The following is an 18,845-nucleotide window of genomic DNA, read 5'->3' on the forward strand; positions in this document are numbered from 1 at the left end:
GGACGTGGCCGGTAGCTAATCGTTTGATCCCTGGTTGAGATATGTTGGCTACTTGGCTGCATCAATCTCGCTATTGCGCTTTTCTGTAAATCAATTAGTTATCCTATGTATAGCATTCCCTCCATCAATCTCCGTGGATTGTGGGAGTATATGATACTACAAATGCTGACAGGTTATCGGCTACAAGTCTATAATATATCAGTTTAGATTAAATTGATTTAAAAACTCTCTTTGAACGGTCTAAAGACCCTCTTTTGAAAAATTATATTTGAAAGAACGATATTGTAAAAATTGTGCAGAAAACGGAGCAAATTCAGTTTAGTGATCTTTGTTTTTGTTTTGATGAGAATTTAATTTAATTATCCGGTCAAATTTGAAATATTCTATAAATGTCATATGACTTTTCGTTAATAAAATTATCTTTTTGCTAAAAGAAAAAAGGTCTAAGTTAGAGCAATAGCAATAGAAGAACTCTACATAAAGTTCTTATCTTGCCATGTCACATTTCATTAATTTCAATGTTTAAGAACTTTTATTCACAATAGATACATTTTTATAAAGTTGTTAAATGAAAAATAGTAAATATGTAATTGGTATTCACAATTTTCAAAGTCATGTTTATTGGTCCCCAAATTCCCATGTATAAACAACAAAGTTCTTATTTTAGAACTTAATTCTTAAAATTAAGAACAACCTTGTAGGTGCAATAGAAGAACTTTTTATTTTGAGTTCTTATTGATAACCCCAAGAATAAGAACCACTATTACTATTGCTCTTATACTCGCTCAATCGTGGATCATTTGTTTACTTTTATCTTTGGCACAAAGACCAAGAAAATGAGAGAAGACTATTTGTGAGGGTTGTTGTTGGTAGATGACAAGTCATAAAAAAACATACCTAATTTGAAACACAAATTCTCATTATAGACGGACACTATCCGTCTATACGTATAGACGGATACCATTTTTCCTCACAAAATACACATTTGCCATAAAGTGGAAAGCACATGGGGGTGCCCCACCTTGTCTCCTCTACCCATTTTATTAGAGGTCTTTACCCGTCTGTTCGCCCCACCCGTCTATACCAAAACCTATTGAATTTGAAAAGGTAAATAAATGACTAAGAACCTTTAATATGAAATAGTTAAACAAATAACCGAGACGGATGAAGTAAATTACTCATATTAAACATACTCAAATTTTTATCGCAATTTATTTTCGCAGTTCAAATTTTACTCAACTGAGTACTTTTTACGATTTTCCATTTTCATACCCTTAGTTAAAATAAACTCTTTGATTGAAGAACAACTATTTCTCCCTGAGCCTAAATACTTCAACATCTCAAATCTATCAAATTTATTTGATAACAATCCTAATTTGATTGAAGACCAACTATTTGATTCATAAATTGGAATTAATTGATAAAATTAACCATTCTTTTTTACTTATTTCTAAAATTTTGGATTTGTTTGTTAGGGTTTGTAATTTCTTGGGGGCAGTGGTTGGTTGTTTGGGGTTGCTGAGGTGACGACGTGGGTGTATGGCGTCGAGTGGAGAGGGCACGTAAGTGATGGCGGTGTGTGGGTGGCAGGACGAGCGTGAGTAGCAGTGTGGGGGGAGAGTGGGTGGTTGTAGCGCGGCCATGGTAGTGAGGCTTTTAGTGGTTTGTCGGCGGCCGGTGGTGGGAGAGCGACTGCACATGGGCAGATCTGTGGTGGAATAGGGTGGTTGGGTGGTGGGATGGGGTGGTTGTTTTGGTTTTGGTATTATTCCTGTTTATGTGCAGTCGTGCAGTACACTGTTTTTTAGAGAGGTAAAAATTCATGAAGGGGAAATGAGAGGGGTAATTTGGGAAAAGGTGTACTGCGTGAGTAAAAATTGTACTGCGAAAATCAACAAGAATAAATCCATTTTATAGTCCCAACAACTCAAATACCAGTCGTTCAATTATAAAACGAATATCTTCATCTCAATTCTCAAGGGAGCGTAACTAGACACCTTGACGCATCACGCATGGATATTGAAGAAAAAGCTACCAACTAAATTCGATTATTTACCCAGGCCGATTAACAAGCTACCAACCAAAAACGATTACATAGTAAGAACGTTTGTAGTTTTTCTTCAATTAAAAAAGATGCGAAAAAGTGTGTAACAAATATGTCAAATACTTTTACAAAGTGATAACAAACTCAAGTCTCTTACGAGGACTCGTGAATCAAGTGACATTAGTTACGGCATTAACGACTTCACCTTTCAGACATCACTTGCACTATGGAAGCTCACAACTAGCTACAAAACAAATCCATCTCTATCTATAAATAAAAGCTTCAAATGACGAGCTCCCAACCAAATTCGAAGTGCAATATAATACCTAACACAAACATAAAAGAATAATGGCAATCCCAAAAAACGGCTTCAATTATATTCTACCTTTCTTGTTTGGTTTATGGCATTTCATGAATATTTCTCAAGTCGTTTTTGGTCAGAATAGGATTACGTCGCTCCCTGGCTACGAGGGACCTCTTCCTTCAGTGCTCGAAACTGGGTTAGTCATCATTTTCTACTTACAATAATGCATGATACTTGGTATTTTACTAGCTAATACTAATGGAAAAAACCCTTATTGCGTCAGTTGTAAAAGGCCTTTTGCGTCGGTTTTGGACTGACGTATATCGAGGAGTCGTATTTGATATGCGTCAGTTGTGAAACCGACGCAAAAAGTTCAACATTTGCGTCAGTTGTGTCTTAAAAACCGACGCAAAAAATCACCAATTGCGTCAGTTCTTTTAGGGCAATTGTAGGTACAACCGACGCAAATGCTTCAACATTTGCATCAGTTCTTTTTAGAACCGATGCATTTTCTTTATTCTTTGCGTCATTTGTTATCATAACTGATGCAATTGATATTTTGTTTTAGGGCAAATTCATTTTTCTCATTTGCATCATTTCTTTCAAGAACCAACGCAATTTATTAATGCTTTTTTTTATAAATATAAATTTGCTGCCGAAATTACACAATCTGAATACCTTAACTTACACTAGTGTAAAAAAACATTCAAATCATTTAATTTAAAATAATATATCCTAATTATCAATTTTACATTACAATCCTCCTTTATTAGGAGATAAATACTCTAAAATCTATACACACACATGCCAAATCAACCCTCTAAAATCAGTACAATATTTGCTACTAACAAAAGGCATAATTATTACTCAATTCAGTACAGTATTTGCTGAACTGCCTCGTGGTGGTTTCACCTTCCTCTTCATTCACCATTATGTTCCCCAATAGCAAGTCATTGTGAGAAAATACAACCGGAGCATGAAGTCCTTCAGTTAAAGCCTACCACACAACCAAAACATAATACTTTCAGCGTACGATCAAGCAATTACACTAAAAAAAATCATTTGCTATTTACTAAAAAAAAAGTCGCCTCACGTACAATTACTTTCGCCAAAGCACGTTAAATGCTAGGTAAAGCATATTATCCTAAGGTAGAAAGGGGAAAAAAACTTTTGCTCGTTCCCTGAAACTATAATTTTGTGTGAAAAATAAGAAGTGTAGGTGAAGAAATCATTGAAGAAACATGATCCCATATATGTACTGCATATCAACCAATCAAGCTCATTCACGTACCATTGAGAGGATACTGAGAAACTAAAGCTGATAGAAGTTGTCCATGTGCTTATTAGACAAGATAGAATAAACCTAAAATCAGACTTTGGCTAAGGAGACCAGTGGAGAAAGGGGAGCATCAACCAATTCCACACAAACAAGACATAATGACAACTATGCATCCTGAAGTCACACTCATGAGGGCCCATGACCATCGTTGAGGCCTCAGGCAACGTCCCTTTAATAAAAAAAAACAATGAAACAACTAATGAACTCTGCAGGGATGAACAAAAATGATATACAAGACCCTTTTCATTCCCATAATACTGACTTTAAGTAATGAATTTACAAGTTTGAACCTAAACTATCAAGCCCTCGGTTGTTTTTCTTAGGGCATAGCAGCATAAGAACAACGATAAGTCATTTTCAATGGAATCACAAATAAGGATACTTCTGAATTTAAAGAGACAGAAGGTCACCTTGAGCTCAGTGACTTCACTTTGAACTTCTTCGAAGGAGATAGTTTCATACTTTGTTTCTCTATATCATCGAATCTGAGGTTTGATGCTGCAACCAAAAGCTGAGATTAAACATGTAGGCATTACAAATAACTGCATAGCCCATAAAACAGTGTAGCAAATTAAAACTGGAAAAATCAAATTCATAGCTGTAAGATCATATATGAAAATCTTAATATACTACTTTTTCTTTATGTTCAAATAATCAAGGATGCAACCAAACATCAAAATTTAAACTACAAAGTTTGAACTCAAAACCGATGCAAAAACTAACAAGAAAAGGCAGGGAGCAAAACATTTCTAATTATTGTTTTGCGCCCCTAGACGATTATGCAATCATTCTTCAAAGAAAATGGCTCAAAATGTCCAACACAGTACAAAAACACAGCCTCTTGTGATAGAAACAAACATAGTCAATCGAAGAAGATAAGCACATTTGTTTGACATTAGCCGAGTAAAGTATCAATATGCTGCAACAGACAAACTCCGAGAAGGAACACATCAAGATATAGAGAGTTCATTTAGAGGAAAACCTTTTGCAAAGAACTTAGATATGTCAATCCACAGCTGAGGTTCTCTGGAACCAAGAATGTCTACTTCGTGAAATTTTCTTAGCTGCTTAGCTATTTCGGCTATCAACTTTGGCTCCCTCATATCTATCACATAGTTTTACCAGAATAAAAAAGAGAAAAGTTAGTACACATGAGACTAGATACTGATAAATATGTCCCAAGCCAAAATATTTCAACTGAAAGAGCAACAAACTCCAGACCTGCATATTTCCTCCTTGACAATTTGACCTACCACCCAAATTTAAATACTAATTTCACAGTTTTATTCACTTTACCCTAACGTGACAAAGACTCCCGTAAAAGACTCACGTATTCATTGTCAATGTAGCTAAACATGTTATCCAAGTAACCTAGAGTAGAAAGTTTTTTTATCTATGTGAACTTTAAACTGCAGCTACAACATTCAAATCTCATAATGCATATTTGGCATTCGTAGTGAGAAAAAATACTCAAAGAAGCAGCTTACTTAAAACAACAATGCTCCAGCAATCCAGCATGTCACCAAGGTTTACAGTAAAAGCCCCCTCAAACAGCAGTTACAAGAGAAGGGAGGAAAAGGGCAGATAACATAGTAGCCATACTAATAATCAATCGCAAACTAAACTTAAGATAGAAATACCTCTCCACCATGCCACAGAAGTTTGTCTTAATGGCCATGATGTGCAAAATAAGTGACCAAGTCCAACCACATGATGAAAGGCTGAAAATCAGAGCCAACTGTATCAGATGGTTAAATAACTAAACTAATATTGGGTTCATGGGTTATGAGATGTGCAGCAGGTGCTAAGGGTTTTGATCAAACAGAATTTGAGAGCAAATTCTTTAAATAAAGGGGGTCTGCAACAGGAGTAATCAATTGACTATAAGTTTAGTGATCATAGTAAGCATTACAAGTATTCAAGCTCTTGGTTGCACCGAAATAACAAATGCATACTCGAAAGAGCATTTTGACAGCAGGTCAAAATAGGAGAGCCTGTTATTGGCATCATATCTTGAGCTACACTCAATAATATTTCGTGATCTTTATATGGTTGGAAAGCTTGGAATGTTAGCTAAAACTAAGTGGTGGAATTATGCTTATATCTTATGTGTAGCTCGACTTATGGTTTGCGCAAGAGCACCTGAGCAGAAGAATGCTATGACACACATTTCTGACCTGAACTTACTAACGGTTTAATAACTCAAGATCCAAGCCATGTTCTTGCATGATTCCCGTTGGAAATGATAGAAAACTCATCTAGCTTCGATTTGGTATATGGGTCAGCACGTGGTTCACCTTGAGTCTAGAGTTATGCCATCTGAAAACTGCCACCTGCGTGCTGAAATGTACAACACAAGTTCAGCATGACCTGTCAGTACTAAAATGATCATACCTCTCAAACCAGACAACATATAGGAGTAATTCTTTTCAGAGGTGGTATCTAACTCAAGTAGCTTTCATTTGGTACCTATAGGGCATTTTCAATCATTATGAGGAGTAAGTTATGGTGTCTGCAAGAAGGGTCTGATTCAAGAATGCTACTGAACTAGTCTGTTTTGGCACCTATTTAGAGCAATGTCATTTATGCCTTCCTAAATGTTTTAAATGGCCTGTTCATGGATGAATATTGGTCCTCAAATAATCTCAAGTATAAGAGAATCACATGGCAGCCAAGGGAGTCCTTTACAAGTGACAAATGCAGCTTGTTTTTTGAGGGAACACGAGGAAAGCGACATCTTCTCCTCACCTTCTCCTTGTCTTCTATTTTTGAGATCTTTGCTGAAGGGGCAGCCATGGGCCACGCCTTAGACAAAGTAGTAACTCGTAATATCATAATTTTTGATCATATTTACTCTTGAAATTAAACCACTGAAAATACTCGTAAACACACAATTATATGCTCCAAGATGAATTGCAAATAAGGTAATGGAAAGCTACCACATAGGGGACACCATATAATTTGAGCATTGAAGGGGCCAGTTACAAAGATAATCCAGCAAGCAAAGCAACCATTGCATAGCAACAGGTTGTCGATGTTATAATATCTTTGTTTTCAGCTGGAACGAAGAAAACGCCATATAATAAAGAGGGCCGGTCGAGGGTTGGTTATCCGCCTGGTTTTGTCATAAAAATCCCCAAATATTACTTACCCTAACATATTTAATCCTCAATTAGTTGTGATACCATACGAGATCAGTTTCGCACATTTAGCATTGATTCAGCAAGCCCCAAATGGAAAGATTATCTACATAAGAAATTGCACATTTAGCATTGATTAAACATCCCTTAACCAAAAGATCAAATCCAATTCTAACAATCTAACAATTACCCACATAAATTTGTAAATAAACTACCTGATTCTTACCACATTAGCAGGTAAAAATCAAAATTATACATCTAAACTTATAGAACAAAAAAAGTTCTTGAAAATTAAAAACCTTTATAATCAGGTTGAACTCGAAAAAAATCAGCTACCACGCAGTTATAAAAAACCCCCAACGTCGATGACGTTAATGAAGAAAAACGTGAGGTCAGAATCAATAGAGAAGAGTTTGTATAAGTATGCGGTAGAATAGAAAAGCAAAAACTTAGATTAGAAAACTTACCTGAAGATCCCAAATCAATAGTTGAGGGAATGATAGAAATAGATGGCGAGTCGGCGGCGAGTCATCAGTGGGTCGGCAGTGGGTCGGTGGGGCGATGTGGTGTTGATTGAATGAGGGAATGGGGAAAGGAGTGTTTATTTTTTTCGAAGGAATGAATGGGAAAGGGATGTGTTGACTTAATATGGGAACGGGTATTTGCATCGGTTTCAGGTACAGTTGATGCAAAAACATAATATTAAATAAGTCAGTTTAGTAAGATAATTGATATATTTGACCAAATATATCGGTTTTGCTGAGAACCGACGCAAAAAGCTAGACTATATGGCGAAAATGGAATCCCGCCAAAATTAAGTACTGTTTGCGTCATTTTTTGTAGAACCGACGTAAATCGACTGACGCAATAGGTGTTTTTTCTACTAGTGTAATTATCGATATGCTTGACAAGAACCCTTGCTTACACATGACAGATATATTGGGGTAGAAAAAGAGGAACTACAATTATTTTACTACTTTGTAGAGTCGGAAAATAATCCCAAAGAAGATCCCATATTACTTTGGTTGCCTGGAGGACCTCATTGCTCTGGAATGTCTGCATTACTATACGAAATAGGTATGTTTTTCATTTTCCATGTCTTATTTCCGCTACATATATATATGCGTAGTAAAAAAAAGGTAAATAAATAATTGCTATAGGGAGTATGTTTTTGTTAGAACTTTTGTGATTTTAAAGAGCGGAAATTTTAGGGAAAAAATTATACTCCATACATTCGAATTTAAAACGACTTGATTAAAAAAGAGATATAAATATACAATATGTAGTTGCAATAACGAAAATTTGAAAATAAAACCAACTAACATTAAACAACATTTCAATGCATGAAGATTCAATTATCTATAATTCAGTTCCCACTTATTTGTAGGACCATTTCAGCTTGAAGAGAAGGAATACAATGGGACATTACCCAGATTATTGCCGAGGCAATACTCGTGGTCTAAGGTATTTATTTTATGCTATTTGTTATTCCTTAATGTCCAATTCAATGTACTCATGCGTTTGGACACAAGTTTTAAGAAAAGTCTCATAAATGGTAAAAGGTATGTTAGAAATATTTCCTAGTTTATCTTTTCCATATTGTGTTAATATTCCGTATTTCCTAATTCTTATAATCACCTTAGTTCTTTCATTCGTTTTAGGTAAATACGTTGCTAGGTTTCTGCTTGCTCTCCAATGCATTGTAGTAGTATATATATACTCATCATTGTAACCTTTGTAATTATGCAATATAATTAACTTTCTCATAATCCTTACATGGTATCAGAGGCTTCCCGATCCTATCAACCCTAAAAACCTAAAACTCGTCTTCTTCCCACCCTCGCTATGTCGAGCAACACAATTCAAAACACCCATGAACCGAGTGTCCCACTTTACCTCGTCAACTTATCCATGGTTGACAAACTCACTCTATTGACGTTTATGCAATGGCAAGATTAACTTGCATCGTTCCTCGTTGATTACAACCTCCTTAAATATCTTGATGACTCTTATCCTTGCCCACCCGACACCATAGCTGCTCCAACCGAAGTCGACAAAACCAAAACAGCACCTAACCCTTTGTTTCAAACCTGGAAACGACAAGATCAACTCATCAAAGGTGCCTTAATTGGTACTCTTACCCCGGAAATCCATTCCCTCGTTATGCGAGCTCCAACTTTGCATGATGTGTGGACTGTACTATCCAACACCTATGCCAAATCCACTCGTGGTCACATACTACAAGTCAAAGACCGTCTTAAACCCCTTTCCAAAGACTCTACCCAATCCGTCACCGATTTTATGCACACCAAAAAAATTTGCACCGACAAAATTGCTATCTTAGGAAAACCCATGGATAACGACGACATTATTGCTGAAGTTATCTGTGGTCTTGACTATGAAACCTACAAACCCATAATGGATGCTATTAATGCCCGTGACGATCCTATATTCTTTGATGCTCTACATGAAAAACTTATCAACTTCGACCTCACCCAAAAGCAACTCACCAAACCGGCACCCTTCCATGCCTCTGCTCAACCTACTCAAACCAGCCGTTCCAACACATGCTCTTATGCACCTAATACCAACCGTGCCTCCACCTCTGCTGCCCCCCCCCCCCCCTTCCCCACCACCACTGATACTTATACCCCATCCTCATTCAAGGGCAAGTGTCAGTATTGTTGTGCTATCGGCCATGTCATCTCGAGTTGTTTCAAGTTCAAACGCGACTATCCTGACGTTGTATTTCCTCCTTCGAATACTTTCCCATATGCTAGGCCACCCCGTGCCCAACCTCAGGCCCATACTGCCACCACCCATGCCTCGTCTTCCGATGCCTCTCGATGTAACACCAATGAGGTTATGAGATTGAGTTGTCCCACATCGGGAAAATATGAGGATTGTGATATGTTTATAAGGGCCTCCACCCGCCATTTAGTAACAAGGCATTGTACTTTTGGGCTTAAGTGAAGACAAATAATGGGCCCAAAAGTACACATCTCATCTTATTGGTATTGTGTTAGGACGGTGGCGGGTCGGTTTGTTATAAATGGTATCAGAGCAACCCTATGACCGTGTGGTGAGCATGTAGTCAGGAGTACTCATGTCACCCACCTAGCAGGAGAGGATTCTGGGCTTGGCCGCGGTCAAGTTCGAGGTACAACGAGGACGTTGTGTTCTTTAAGTGGGGGAGTTTGTAACACCCATAAGGTTATGATATTGAGTTGTCCCACATCGGGAAAATATGAGGATTGTGATATGTTTATAAGGGATTCCACCACCACTTAGTAACAAGACCTTGTGCTTTTGGGCTTAAGCGAGGACAAATAATAGGCCCAAAAGTACACATCTAATCTTATTGGGATTGTGTTACGGCAGTGGTGGGTCGGGTTGTTATACTCGTCCTTGGCTAGTTGACAGTGGTGCCACGCACCACATAACCAATGACCTTGAAAATCTTGCCCTCCACACTCCCTGTGACGACAGTGATGAGCTCGTGATTGGTGACGGTTCTGCATTGCCTATCTCGTGCATAGGTCTGTTTAATATTTTGCTCTCCGCTAACTCCAATTTATCATTCAAAAACTTGTTATTTGTTCCACTAATTTCTTGAAATATATTGTCTATTTCTCAATTTTGTGTTGACAACAATGCTTATTTGAATTTTCACAAACTTCTTTTTCGATAAAGGAACTTCAAACACATCGGATTTTACTAAAAGGGACGTCTAACGGTGGAGTCTATGAATGGCATCCTCCTCAACCGATCGCTTACACTAGCCGACTCTCCAAAGACTATGGTTGGCATCATCATCTTGGACATCCTTCGGCAAAAATATTAAGCTATTTACTATCTAAGTTTTCTATTTCAATTCTGATTTCTTTAATTGATTTTTGTAATTCTTGTCATATACACAAGAGTCATAAACTCAAATTTTCTAATTCATCGTTATTATCCAAAGCACCATTAGATTTAATTTTTACCGGTGCATGGTCTTCTCCTACCTTGTCTTATGATAATTTCAGGTATTATATTATTTTCGTTCATCACTTTACCAAGTACATTTGGTTATATCCTCTTAAATTAAAGTCCGATGCTACCACCGTTTTTGTCTGTTTTCAAAAACTCGTTGAGAAATATTTTAATCGATGAATTTTACAAATATTTTTCGACAATGGAGGCGAATATATTAAAATAGCTCATACACTTAATGATAAAGGAATTAGTCATCTCACAACTCTGCCTCACACCCCCGAATTAAACGGGTATGCTGAACGACGTCACCGTCACATAGTTGAAACCGGAATGTCCCTCCTTAACCACACACCCCTACCCTCCACGTCTGGCCTCACGTTTTCTCCACCGCTGTTTATCTCATAAACCGCTTACCCACACATACATTAAACAATTCCACACCCTACGTTACTCTATTCGATACTCCACCCAATTATGCTAAACTATGAAGTTTCGGATGCCTATGTTTATCCGTGCCCCCCCCCCTAAACCTCGCACTAACTAGAACCTCGTTCCAAACCCTACATTTTTGTTGGTTACTCACCCACTCAAAGTGCGTTTTATTGTCTCGATCCCACCTCACACAAATTTTTTGTCTCTCGCCATGTCAAATTTGTCGAGAGTTGTTTTCCTTATCCTGGCCTAGCTCACCCGAAATCACCAACCACCACTCATCCACCACCTCCTTATCCGTGGTCATACGAGTCCCTTCCACCAAATTTCCCTGCCAACACTTTGCAACCTAACCACTTCCTACCCATGACACCTCCCACATCTCCTCGACAACCAACCTCCACGGTCACCTCCATAACCTAATACCACGCCCACTTCCCCTGCCTCCTTACCCAGCTCCTCTGTTTCTACGCCTCTCTCCTAACCTGACATGACCACTGCCACTCGTTTGCCGACACCCTCACCACCACCTCCCCCACCTCCGTCACCCCTACCTCGTGCTATCATCCGGCTGTCCAACAACATCCGTAAACCCAACCCTAAATATGCCAAAGTAGCAACACTCTTTCCACCTTCTCGTCTTCCCAACACTACCAAAAAAGCCTTGGTCGATCCTCTATGGCGCGATGCTATGCTTGCTGAATTTGATGCCTTGCAAAAGAATAACGCCTGGACACTCATTCCATCTGACCCGTCTCTATATGTGATTGGATGTAAGTGTATTTATCTTATTAAATACAAACCCGATAACACCATTGATAAGTACAAAGCCCGTCTCGTTGCGAAATAATTTCTTCAACGACCCGGGATCGATTATTCTGATACTTTTCGTCCTGTCGTAAAACCCACAACGGCACGTACTCTGTTGTCTATTTCTCTTACTCAGGGTTGGTGCCTTCACCAACTCGACATAAATAATGCATTCTTACAAGGTGCTCTTTCCGATGAAGTTTATACGGCACAACTACCAGGCTTCACTAGTCCTGGATACCCCCACTCACGTGTGTAAGCTCCCTAAAACTATATACGGTCTCAAACAGGCCCAACGTGTCTGGTACACGACACTAAAGTAACATCTTCTTGGTCTTGGCTTCACGGCATCACTTGTTGACCTTTCTTTATTTTTATACACGACACCCTTGCACACCATCTACTTGCTTGTGTACGTCGATGACATTACTGTCACCGGCTCCAACTTGTCCAATATGTCCTTATTTATTGAGTATCTCGCTGCACGCTTCTCTTTGAAGGACTTAGGTACTCTGTCATACTTCTTAGGAGTCGAGATCACCTCCAATCCTACTGGTCTTCTCTTAACACAATCAAAATATATCCATGATTTATTGCACACACACACACAAAAATGCTTTAGTCTAAACCGGATAACACAACTTTAGCCGTGAACCCACCTTTCCATCGTGATGGGAGTCCAGAAATTTCAAATGTCACCGACTATCGTGCTCTCTTAGGTAGTCTCCAATATCTAGCGTTCACTCGTCCCGACATTACCTTTGTTGTCAACAAATTGGCCCAGTTCATGCAACATCCTACCGAGCTTCATTGGAGCGCTCTAAAACGTTTACTACGCTACTTAAATGGAACATCTCATGTCGGCCTCCAACTTTATCGTTCCTCGCCTGATCGTCTTCATGCATACTGTGATGCGGATTGGGCTGGGGACCATGACACTTATGTCTCCACCTTCGGTTATGTTACTTATTTGGGTCTTAATGCTCTCTCTTGGGCCTCGAAGAAGCAACGTGCTCTGGCTTGTTCTTCCACCGAGACAGAGTTTACGGCCGTGGCTACTACTTCTACCGTATTGACTTGGCTTCGTTCACTACTCACTGAACTTTGGGTTCCCATTTCACCACCGGTTATCTATTGTGACAAGCTAAGTGCTACTCACTATTCCGCTAACCCGGTGTCTCATTCTCGGATGAAGCGTTTGGCTCTTGCCTTCCACTTTGTTCGTGAACAAGTTCAACAAGGTCTTCTTCGCGTTCAACTCTTACTAAACCGCTTCCTCGGACGCGTTTTACTGCTTTGCTTTCCAAGATTGGTCTCCCCTTTGGGTCGTCCATCTTACAGAAGCATGTTAGGAATATTTCCTAGTCTATCTTTTCTATATTGTGTTAATATTCCGTCTTTCCTAATTCTTGTAATTACCTTAATTCTTTCATTCGTTTTAGGTAAATACGTTGCTAGGTTTCTTGTTCTCCAATGCATTGCATTAGTATATATACTCATCATTGTAACCTTTGTAATTATGCAATATAACTAACTTTCTCATAATCCTTACATGTAATGCCGAGAGGATGAGAAAGTTATTTGATGACATTTTATATAGTTATATAGTTGTTATAAGAATATAGTACTTTAAATATCACCGGAAATAGAAATGGGTACATTGAATTGGATTGTCCAAAAAAAAGAAAAATAGGTACATTGGAAAGGAGTATAATTATATACCTAGAATTTGTGAAGTCCTTAAAATAGCATTTATAGTGGCCTTCGTAAATCAAAATAATTATACTTCATTTATTCAGCAATCATTTGTTTATCTTTTATATTATTTATGAGGAATATTTTAATTAAAAGTAAATAGATAATTGAGACGAAGAAGTGGCAATGCCTAGATTTGCTATTTACAAAATATACCTCGTTTAACTTTATAATTATGACTGTAGTTGTGGTGTTGTGCGCAACTGCGCATCAAACAACTTTCCGCAAGAGAAACGGTTTATAACCATAATAGTAGAAATGTGTTGAAATTAAGCTATTATTATACCTCTAGAATAATATTTTGACACATATAATAATATTATCTCAACATATAAATATATAATGTATATACAAGTATATTCTCTAATACTTTTAATGTATGCATGGTGCAACAACAAACGACCAGATTGTGAATATACTCTTCGTAGATCTACCTGTGGGTTCTGGCTATTCTTATGCTACAACAACTCGTGCAAATTATTCGGGGGATTTGAAGATAGCTGAAAATGTTAATGAGTTTTTACGAAAGGTAAAACACATGTTATTTGTATTTTTTAATTATTTTTAACAATTATCATCAATTTTTAACAATTTTTACATTTATTTTACAGTGGATGCTGAAACATACACAATATGTTTCGAATCCTCTTTACGTAGGCGGAGATTCATACAGTGGATTTACTCTCCCTCCATCTGTTCATAGGATGGTGAATGGTAAATTATAACTTTCATATTCAAATTTCATAATCTACTTATTATATAAGTTTCCCATAACAAATTAAAGGTTTTAATTTTCTTTAATCTAGTAGCAATTGTATTTTTTAATATCTGCTTCAAAAAATTACTTTTTAATATTTGTTTAGTGTTTTTGTTCAAAAAAATATTAACTCATGTGCCAAACGATGTCAATGCCAAAAAATAGACTAAACTTAAAAACTTAGAAATCATAATGCCTAACAAAATAAGTTAAATGTATTGAAAGTATTCGATAAATAAAACCTATCAATGACCTTAATACACTATTTGTAATTTCACAGATAATGAAGAAGGAATGCAGCCAATTCTTAATCTCAAGGCTAGTATTAAATTTCGGTCAAATTTTCCTATTTTATAGTCTACTTTTATGCAACACTTAGCCTTTTCTTATAACTAAATAGTTTTATTACTCGCAAAAACTTACGAAGTGCTATTTCTCTATTTCCCTTTTACATAAATGATAACATGAAAAACAAAATGACATTGTGGATTTTTCACATTACTAAGTTGTAGCTTGTGGCCACTACTATTTTAATAAAGCACTATATAAATAGATCAGATCTAAAAAACATAATGACAATGATGAACAAATACCATACCAAAATGTGAGCCGAGCACTTGCGAGTGAGCAAAAATGTATGTAAGTGTTTCAGATGTCTCCTCATACAATATTTTTGTTTTTATTAAAATTTATTTTAAATTATAATAAGAAGTTTATAATAGTTGGACTTTCTAAGCTTATTATAAGAAATTCTTAAAAGTTTGACTCTCTAATATCGCTCAAAATGTTAATACGAATTTAGACGCTATACATTTAAAACCAAATACCGCTAAGTTATTTTAAAACAACTTTACAATACAATTAGAATAAAAAATTAAAATAAAATTTATCTCATATAATCTCTTCATACAATATATGGTTTCATTAGTTCTACATATGTTAGACAGTTATATAAAATATAATTTCGCTATCAAATGGTGGAAGGGGAGGTGTAGATTGATTATGTGGTGAGATACTAATGACCGAAAAAGGGATGTAGATGCATAATTTAGCGGAATACTGATGACAATTCTAGTGAAATTAGCTTAGTAGGTTAAGAAGACTGTGCACCAATCCAGATCGGTTCGGAATAGGAATGGCCAAAAATTCTAGTTGAAATCGGACCATAATCAAAAATTTCGACAGGAAAATTTGTTTGTGCCAGAACGTAAAATTTCGGATTCAAAAACAGAATGAGAAGACAGGACGAGCCGTTTAAACCAAAATGTTTCCGCAGTTGCCTCTATACATTAACTTTCTTCAGGAATTATTAGTGTTATACCTATAAAAGTGAAGAAATATGTTACTAAAATCTACTATCGATAAATTAAACAAATTTAAATAACAATAAAAAAATCTTCTTACAAAATCTAATCTAAGAATAAAAGTTTAAATTGTAAATTCCAGTCAATCTTGTCAGCACCGAAAGAACCGGGTTCGATCTGTAATAGACGAACTCGGAAATCTTGAAATGCTTAGACCAGTGAGTGGACCAGTATTTTTAATTCTGACTCCGGTCAAGTAGATTTTGGTCAGGTCAGGTACAGTTTTTCGGTTCGGCCGAATAATGCACACTTCTAAGGTTAACTTTATCGAATGACGAAGTTAACTAAAACAAATATAAGTCAAGATCATTCTAATTATATAATATATCATATTACAATTTGAATGTCTATAGTTTAAGAATGTATGGACATTCATTAAGCTAGGTTCAATTAGGTTTGATTAAGTTAAATTTAATTAATTTAAATAAAACTAACGTAGTTAAGTTTAATTAAACTAACTTAATCAAGCGCATGTAAGTGTAAGAGATAACATCGTCATGCTATCTACTCGTAACAGTTAGAATTAATATGAATTTCAACAATTCACATTCGAGACATAATGGTATTACATAATGTAATTATAATTTGACATAATATACCCAAAAACTATAACTTCACATAATATAATTATAATTTGACATAATATTTGTCTCCGGTAATCTCGCCATAAAATAGATGGTTTAATTAGTCCTTTCAATGTTAGAAAATCGAAGATGTGACGAACTACTAATAGGTGAAACAAAAACGTGTGGATTAAGTTAAGTTAAGTTATATGTTGTTATGTTAAGTAATATTTTTTTAATTAAAATAAATGAAGACAATTGTAGCTAAATTTATTTTTATTAAATTAATTTAGGAAATGTAAGTTTATTGTTTGATGAAGTTAACCGAAAAACATATATGTTATGATGATTCTAATTATATATTAAATCGATTATGTTACTATATCTACAATATAAGATTGTATAGCCCTTTAAGTTGTGTTCAATTAGGTTGATTAGCTTAATTTTATTTTAATTAACTTTAGTTAAGGTAAGTTTTATTAGATTGAGTAAATTAAAAGTAATTGTTAATTATAGTGACCTCAACTGTAGTAAATATAACACTAGTAACTAGGCCTGTCAAAACTTGATAAGACCCGTAAATCCTACTCGATTTAACCGGGATTTTTAGGGTCAAAGACCCGTAAATCTTAACCCGCTACCCAAAATGACCTATTATTTTAGATTTGAAATCCAACCAGACCCGATGGGTCAAAAATAAATCAAGAATATTATTAAAATATTAAAACAAACTTATATTATATTTGCAATAATAAATAAAAAATATTTTTTTTATATCTTAAATCAAAAATCTAATTTAAAAATCAATTATATCATTTAAAAATAAATTAATTTAAGTAATTTTACTTATAAATGTATGAATATAAGTACAATAAATAATGAATATAATCATATTATTTATATTAAATATCATTTAATTTTTTAAAAGAATGTTTTTTTATTGAAAAATGGTAAAAGTCTTTTTTTTTACACGTATTCTTAACCTAACCCGGTCCGAGACCCATACGACCCGATTTGTATTCCGTCCGACCCGTTTAACAGGTGTGTTAGTAATCAACGTAAATAATAAAAGTAACAACAATAACAATAAGAGTCATGAGACTAAGAGCAGCAACAACGGAAGTCATGAAATAATTGTTAGGGTAGTGATAGTGACAATAATAACGACTACACTAAGGTGGTATTAGTAGAAGTATCAGTAGGAGGAGGAGAATGAGGCATAATGGAAGTAGTAAATGTATGTTATAATTTAGTTGATGAATTATCATCTTTAAAAATTTCATACAAAAATGTACTCCATATGAACTAGACGAGTAAATGGAATTGTAGTATACACAAAATAAAATATAAAAAGGTAAATATAGGTAACTTAGGCGCACCGACACCAAAACTAATTTTCATCAAACTTAACTAAGTTTATTAATATAATTTTGCTATCAAATGGGTAGAACGGAAGGTGTAGATTGATGATGCGGTAAGGTACTAATGAGCGAAATGGGAGGCGTGGATTAGAGTAGGTTAATTAAGTTTATCGAATGACGGTGAATCGGAAACATATTTAAGTCAGGAGATGTAAATGTATAATATATCATATCATGTTACAAATGTGTGTAGTGAATTAATCTTTCATTAAACGTAATCACAATTAACTTGACTGAAGTAACAATAACTAGAGTTTACTTAATTAAAATTTACTCAAATAAAGACAATTTCATTACTTTTTTGAGCATAAATTAACTAAAATTAACTTAACTCCACTCATCAAATCAATTCTACTTAATTAATTAAACATACACAAAGTATTCTCTCTCTTTCAACCTCCTCCCTTCCTCTCTTGCCTCCTCTGTTTCTATCCAAACAAATGGTTGATATTTGAGTTTAGGAGTGATATACTGATATGTAAGAAAATGCGAAAATTTAAGTAATTTACATGATTACCAACTAGGTCATTTGTATGTACATCGTACATAAGAAAACAAATTTCCCCACAAATACAAGTCATATCCTAACATGTGAGTATGTTAAAATGGGTTCTTTTGGATATTCTAAATGAAACTTCAATCCACTAATCTAGACTTAGTCAGATCTGTCATTATGCTCCTCGTTTCTGAAAATAGCCACCTCGGACCTACCTTGTCGTATGTTTTGAAGATCATTCGTCATGTGTGGGTTTCATTATGGTTGTGTCGTAGGTTGGGTATTATTCGGTGATTGTGGGGTTAATGTGGTGATGTTTTGTTTGTGGTTGTGGGTTTCGATGGCAGTTGTTGACGACGTGGGGTGGTGGTAGGTGATGATGATGGGTTTGCAGTTAGGTTGGTGTAGGGTCATTGTTGGGTAATTGAGTTAGAGTGAGAAA

The 18,845-nt window shown here is 35.8% G+C and overlaps 2 protein-coding genes across 8 annotated transcripts in view; one reads left to right on the forward strand and one right to left on the reverse strand.

The window, feature by feature from the left end:
- The first annotated feature begins 2,329 nt into the window (after positions 1-2,329).
- LOC141618544 (serine carboxypeptidase-like 3) overlaps positions 2,330-18,845 on the forward strand; it is a 46,710-nt gene continuing 30,194 nt past the window's right edge. For 2 of the 4 annotated variants that reach the window (XM_074435649.1, XM_074435651.1), the window contains exons 1-6: positions 2,330-2,544; positions 7,762-7,904; positions 8,215-8,291; positions 14,209-14,331; positions 14,414-14,516; positions 14,840-14,877. In XM_074435649.1, coding sequence (XP_074291750.1) covers positions 2,393-2,544; positions 7,762-7,904; positions 8,215-8,291; positions 14,209-14,331; positions 14,414-14,516; positions 14,840-14,877 — 636 coding nt within the window. In that variant the 5' untranslated portion in view covers positions 2,330-2,392. The remainder of the gene's footprint in view (positions 2,545-7,761; positions 7,905-8,214; positions 8,292-14,208; positions 14,332-14,413; positions 14,517-14,839; positions 14,878-18,845) is intronic. The other 2 variants (XM_074435648.1, XM_074435650.1) reach the window with 1 other exon arrangement.
- Positions 3,043-7,462, reverse strand: LOC141618548 (putative ethanolamine kinase). Of its 4 annotated transcripts, none has more exons than XR_012531425.1 (7): positions 7,295-7,462; positions 6,839-6,933; positions 5,875-6,027; positions 5,328-5,408; positions 4,670-4,792; positions 4,098-4,185; positions 3,043-3,345 (listed from the first exon to the last, which is right to left on the reverse strand). XR_012531425.1 is itself a non-coding variant. In XM_074435655.1 (4 exons), the coding sequence occupies exons 1-4, from the start codon at positions 5,203-5,205 to the stop codon at positions 3,339-3,341; spliced, it is 249 nt and encodes an 82-aa protein (XP_074291756.1). In that variant the 5' UTR covers positions 5,206-5,297; the 3' UTR covers positions 3,043-3,338. The 4 variants fall into 4 exon arrangements, 1 of the variants encoding a protein (XP_074291756.1); XR_012531424.1 differs by having other exon boundaries at positions 5,865-6,027; XR_012531423.1 differs by having other exon boundaries at positions 5,865-6,027; positions 6,627-6,933.

The sequence above is a fragment of the Silene latifolia genome, chromosome X (assembly GCF_048544455.1).
Source record: "Silene latifolia isolate original U9 population chromosome X, ASM4854445v1, whole genome shotgun sequence".
Lineage (NCBI taxonomy): Eukaryota > Viridiplantae > Streptophyta > Magnoliopsida > Caryophyllales > Caryophyllaceae > Silene > Silene latifolia.

Excerpts from the sequence above, each read along its gene's own strand:
- LOC141618548 (XM_074435655.1), bottom strand. The coding sequence starts at position 5,205 with ATGCTGGATTGCTGGAGCATTGTTGTTTTAA. Across the intron at positions 4,793-5,174 it reads CTGGAGCATTGTTGTTTTAA|ATATGAGGGAGCCAAAGTTG; the intron begins GTAAGCTGCTTC and ends ACTATGTGATAG. Across the intron at positions 4,186-4,669 it reads ATCTAAGTTCTTTGCAAAAG|CATCAAACCTCAGATTCGAT; the intron begins GTTTTCCTCTAA and ends TTTTGGTTGCAG.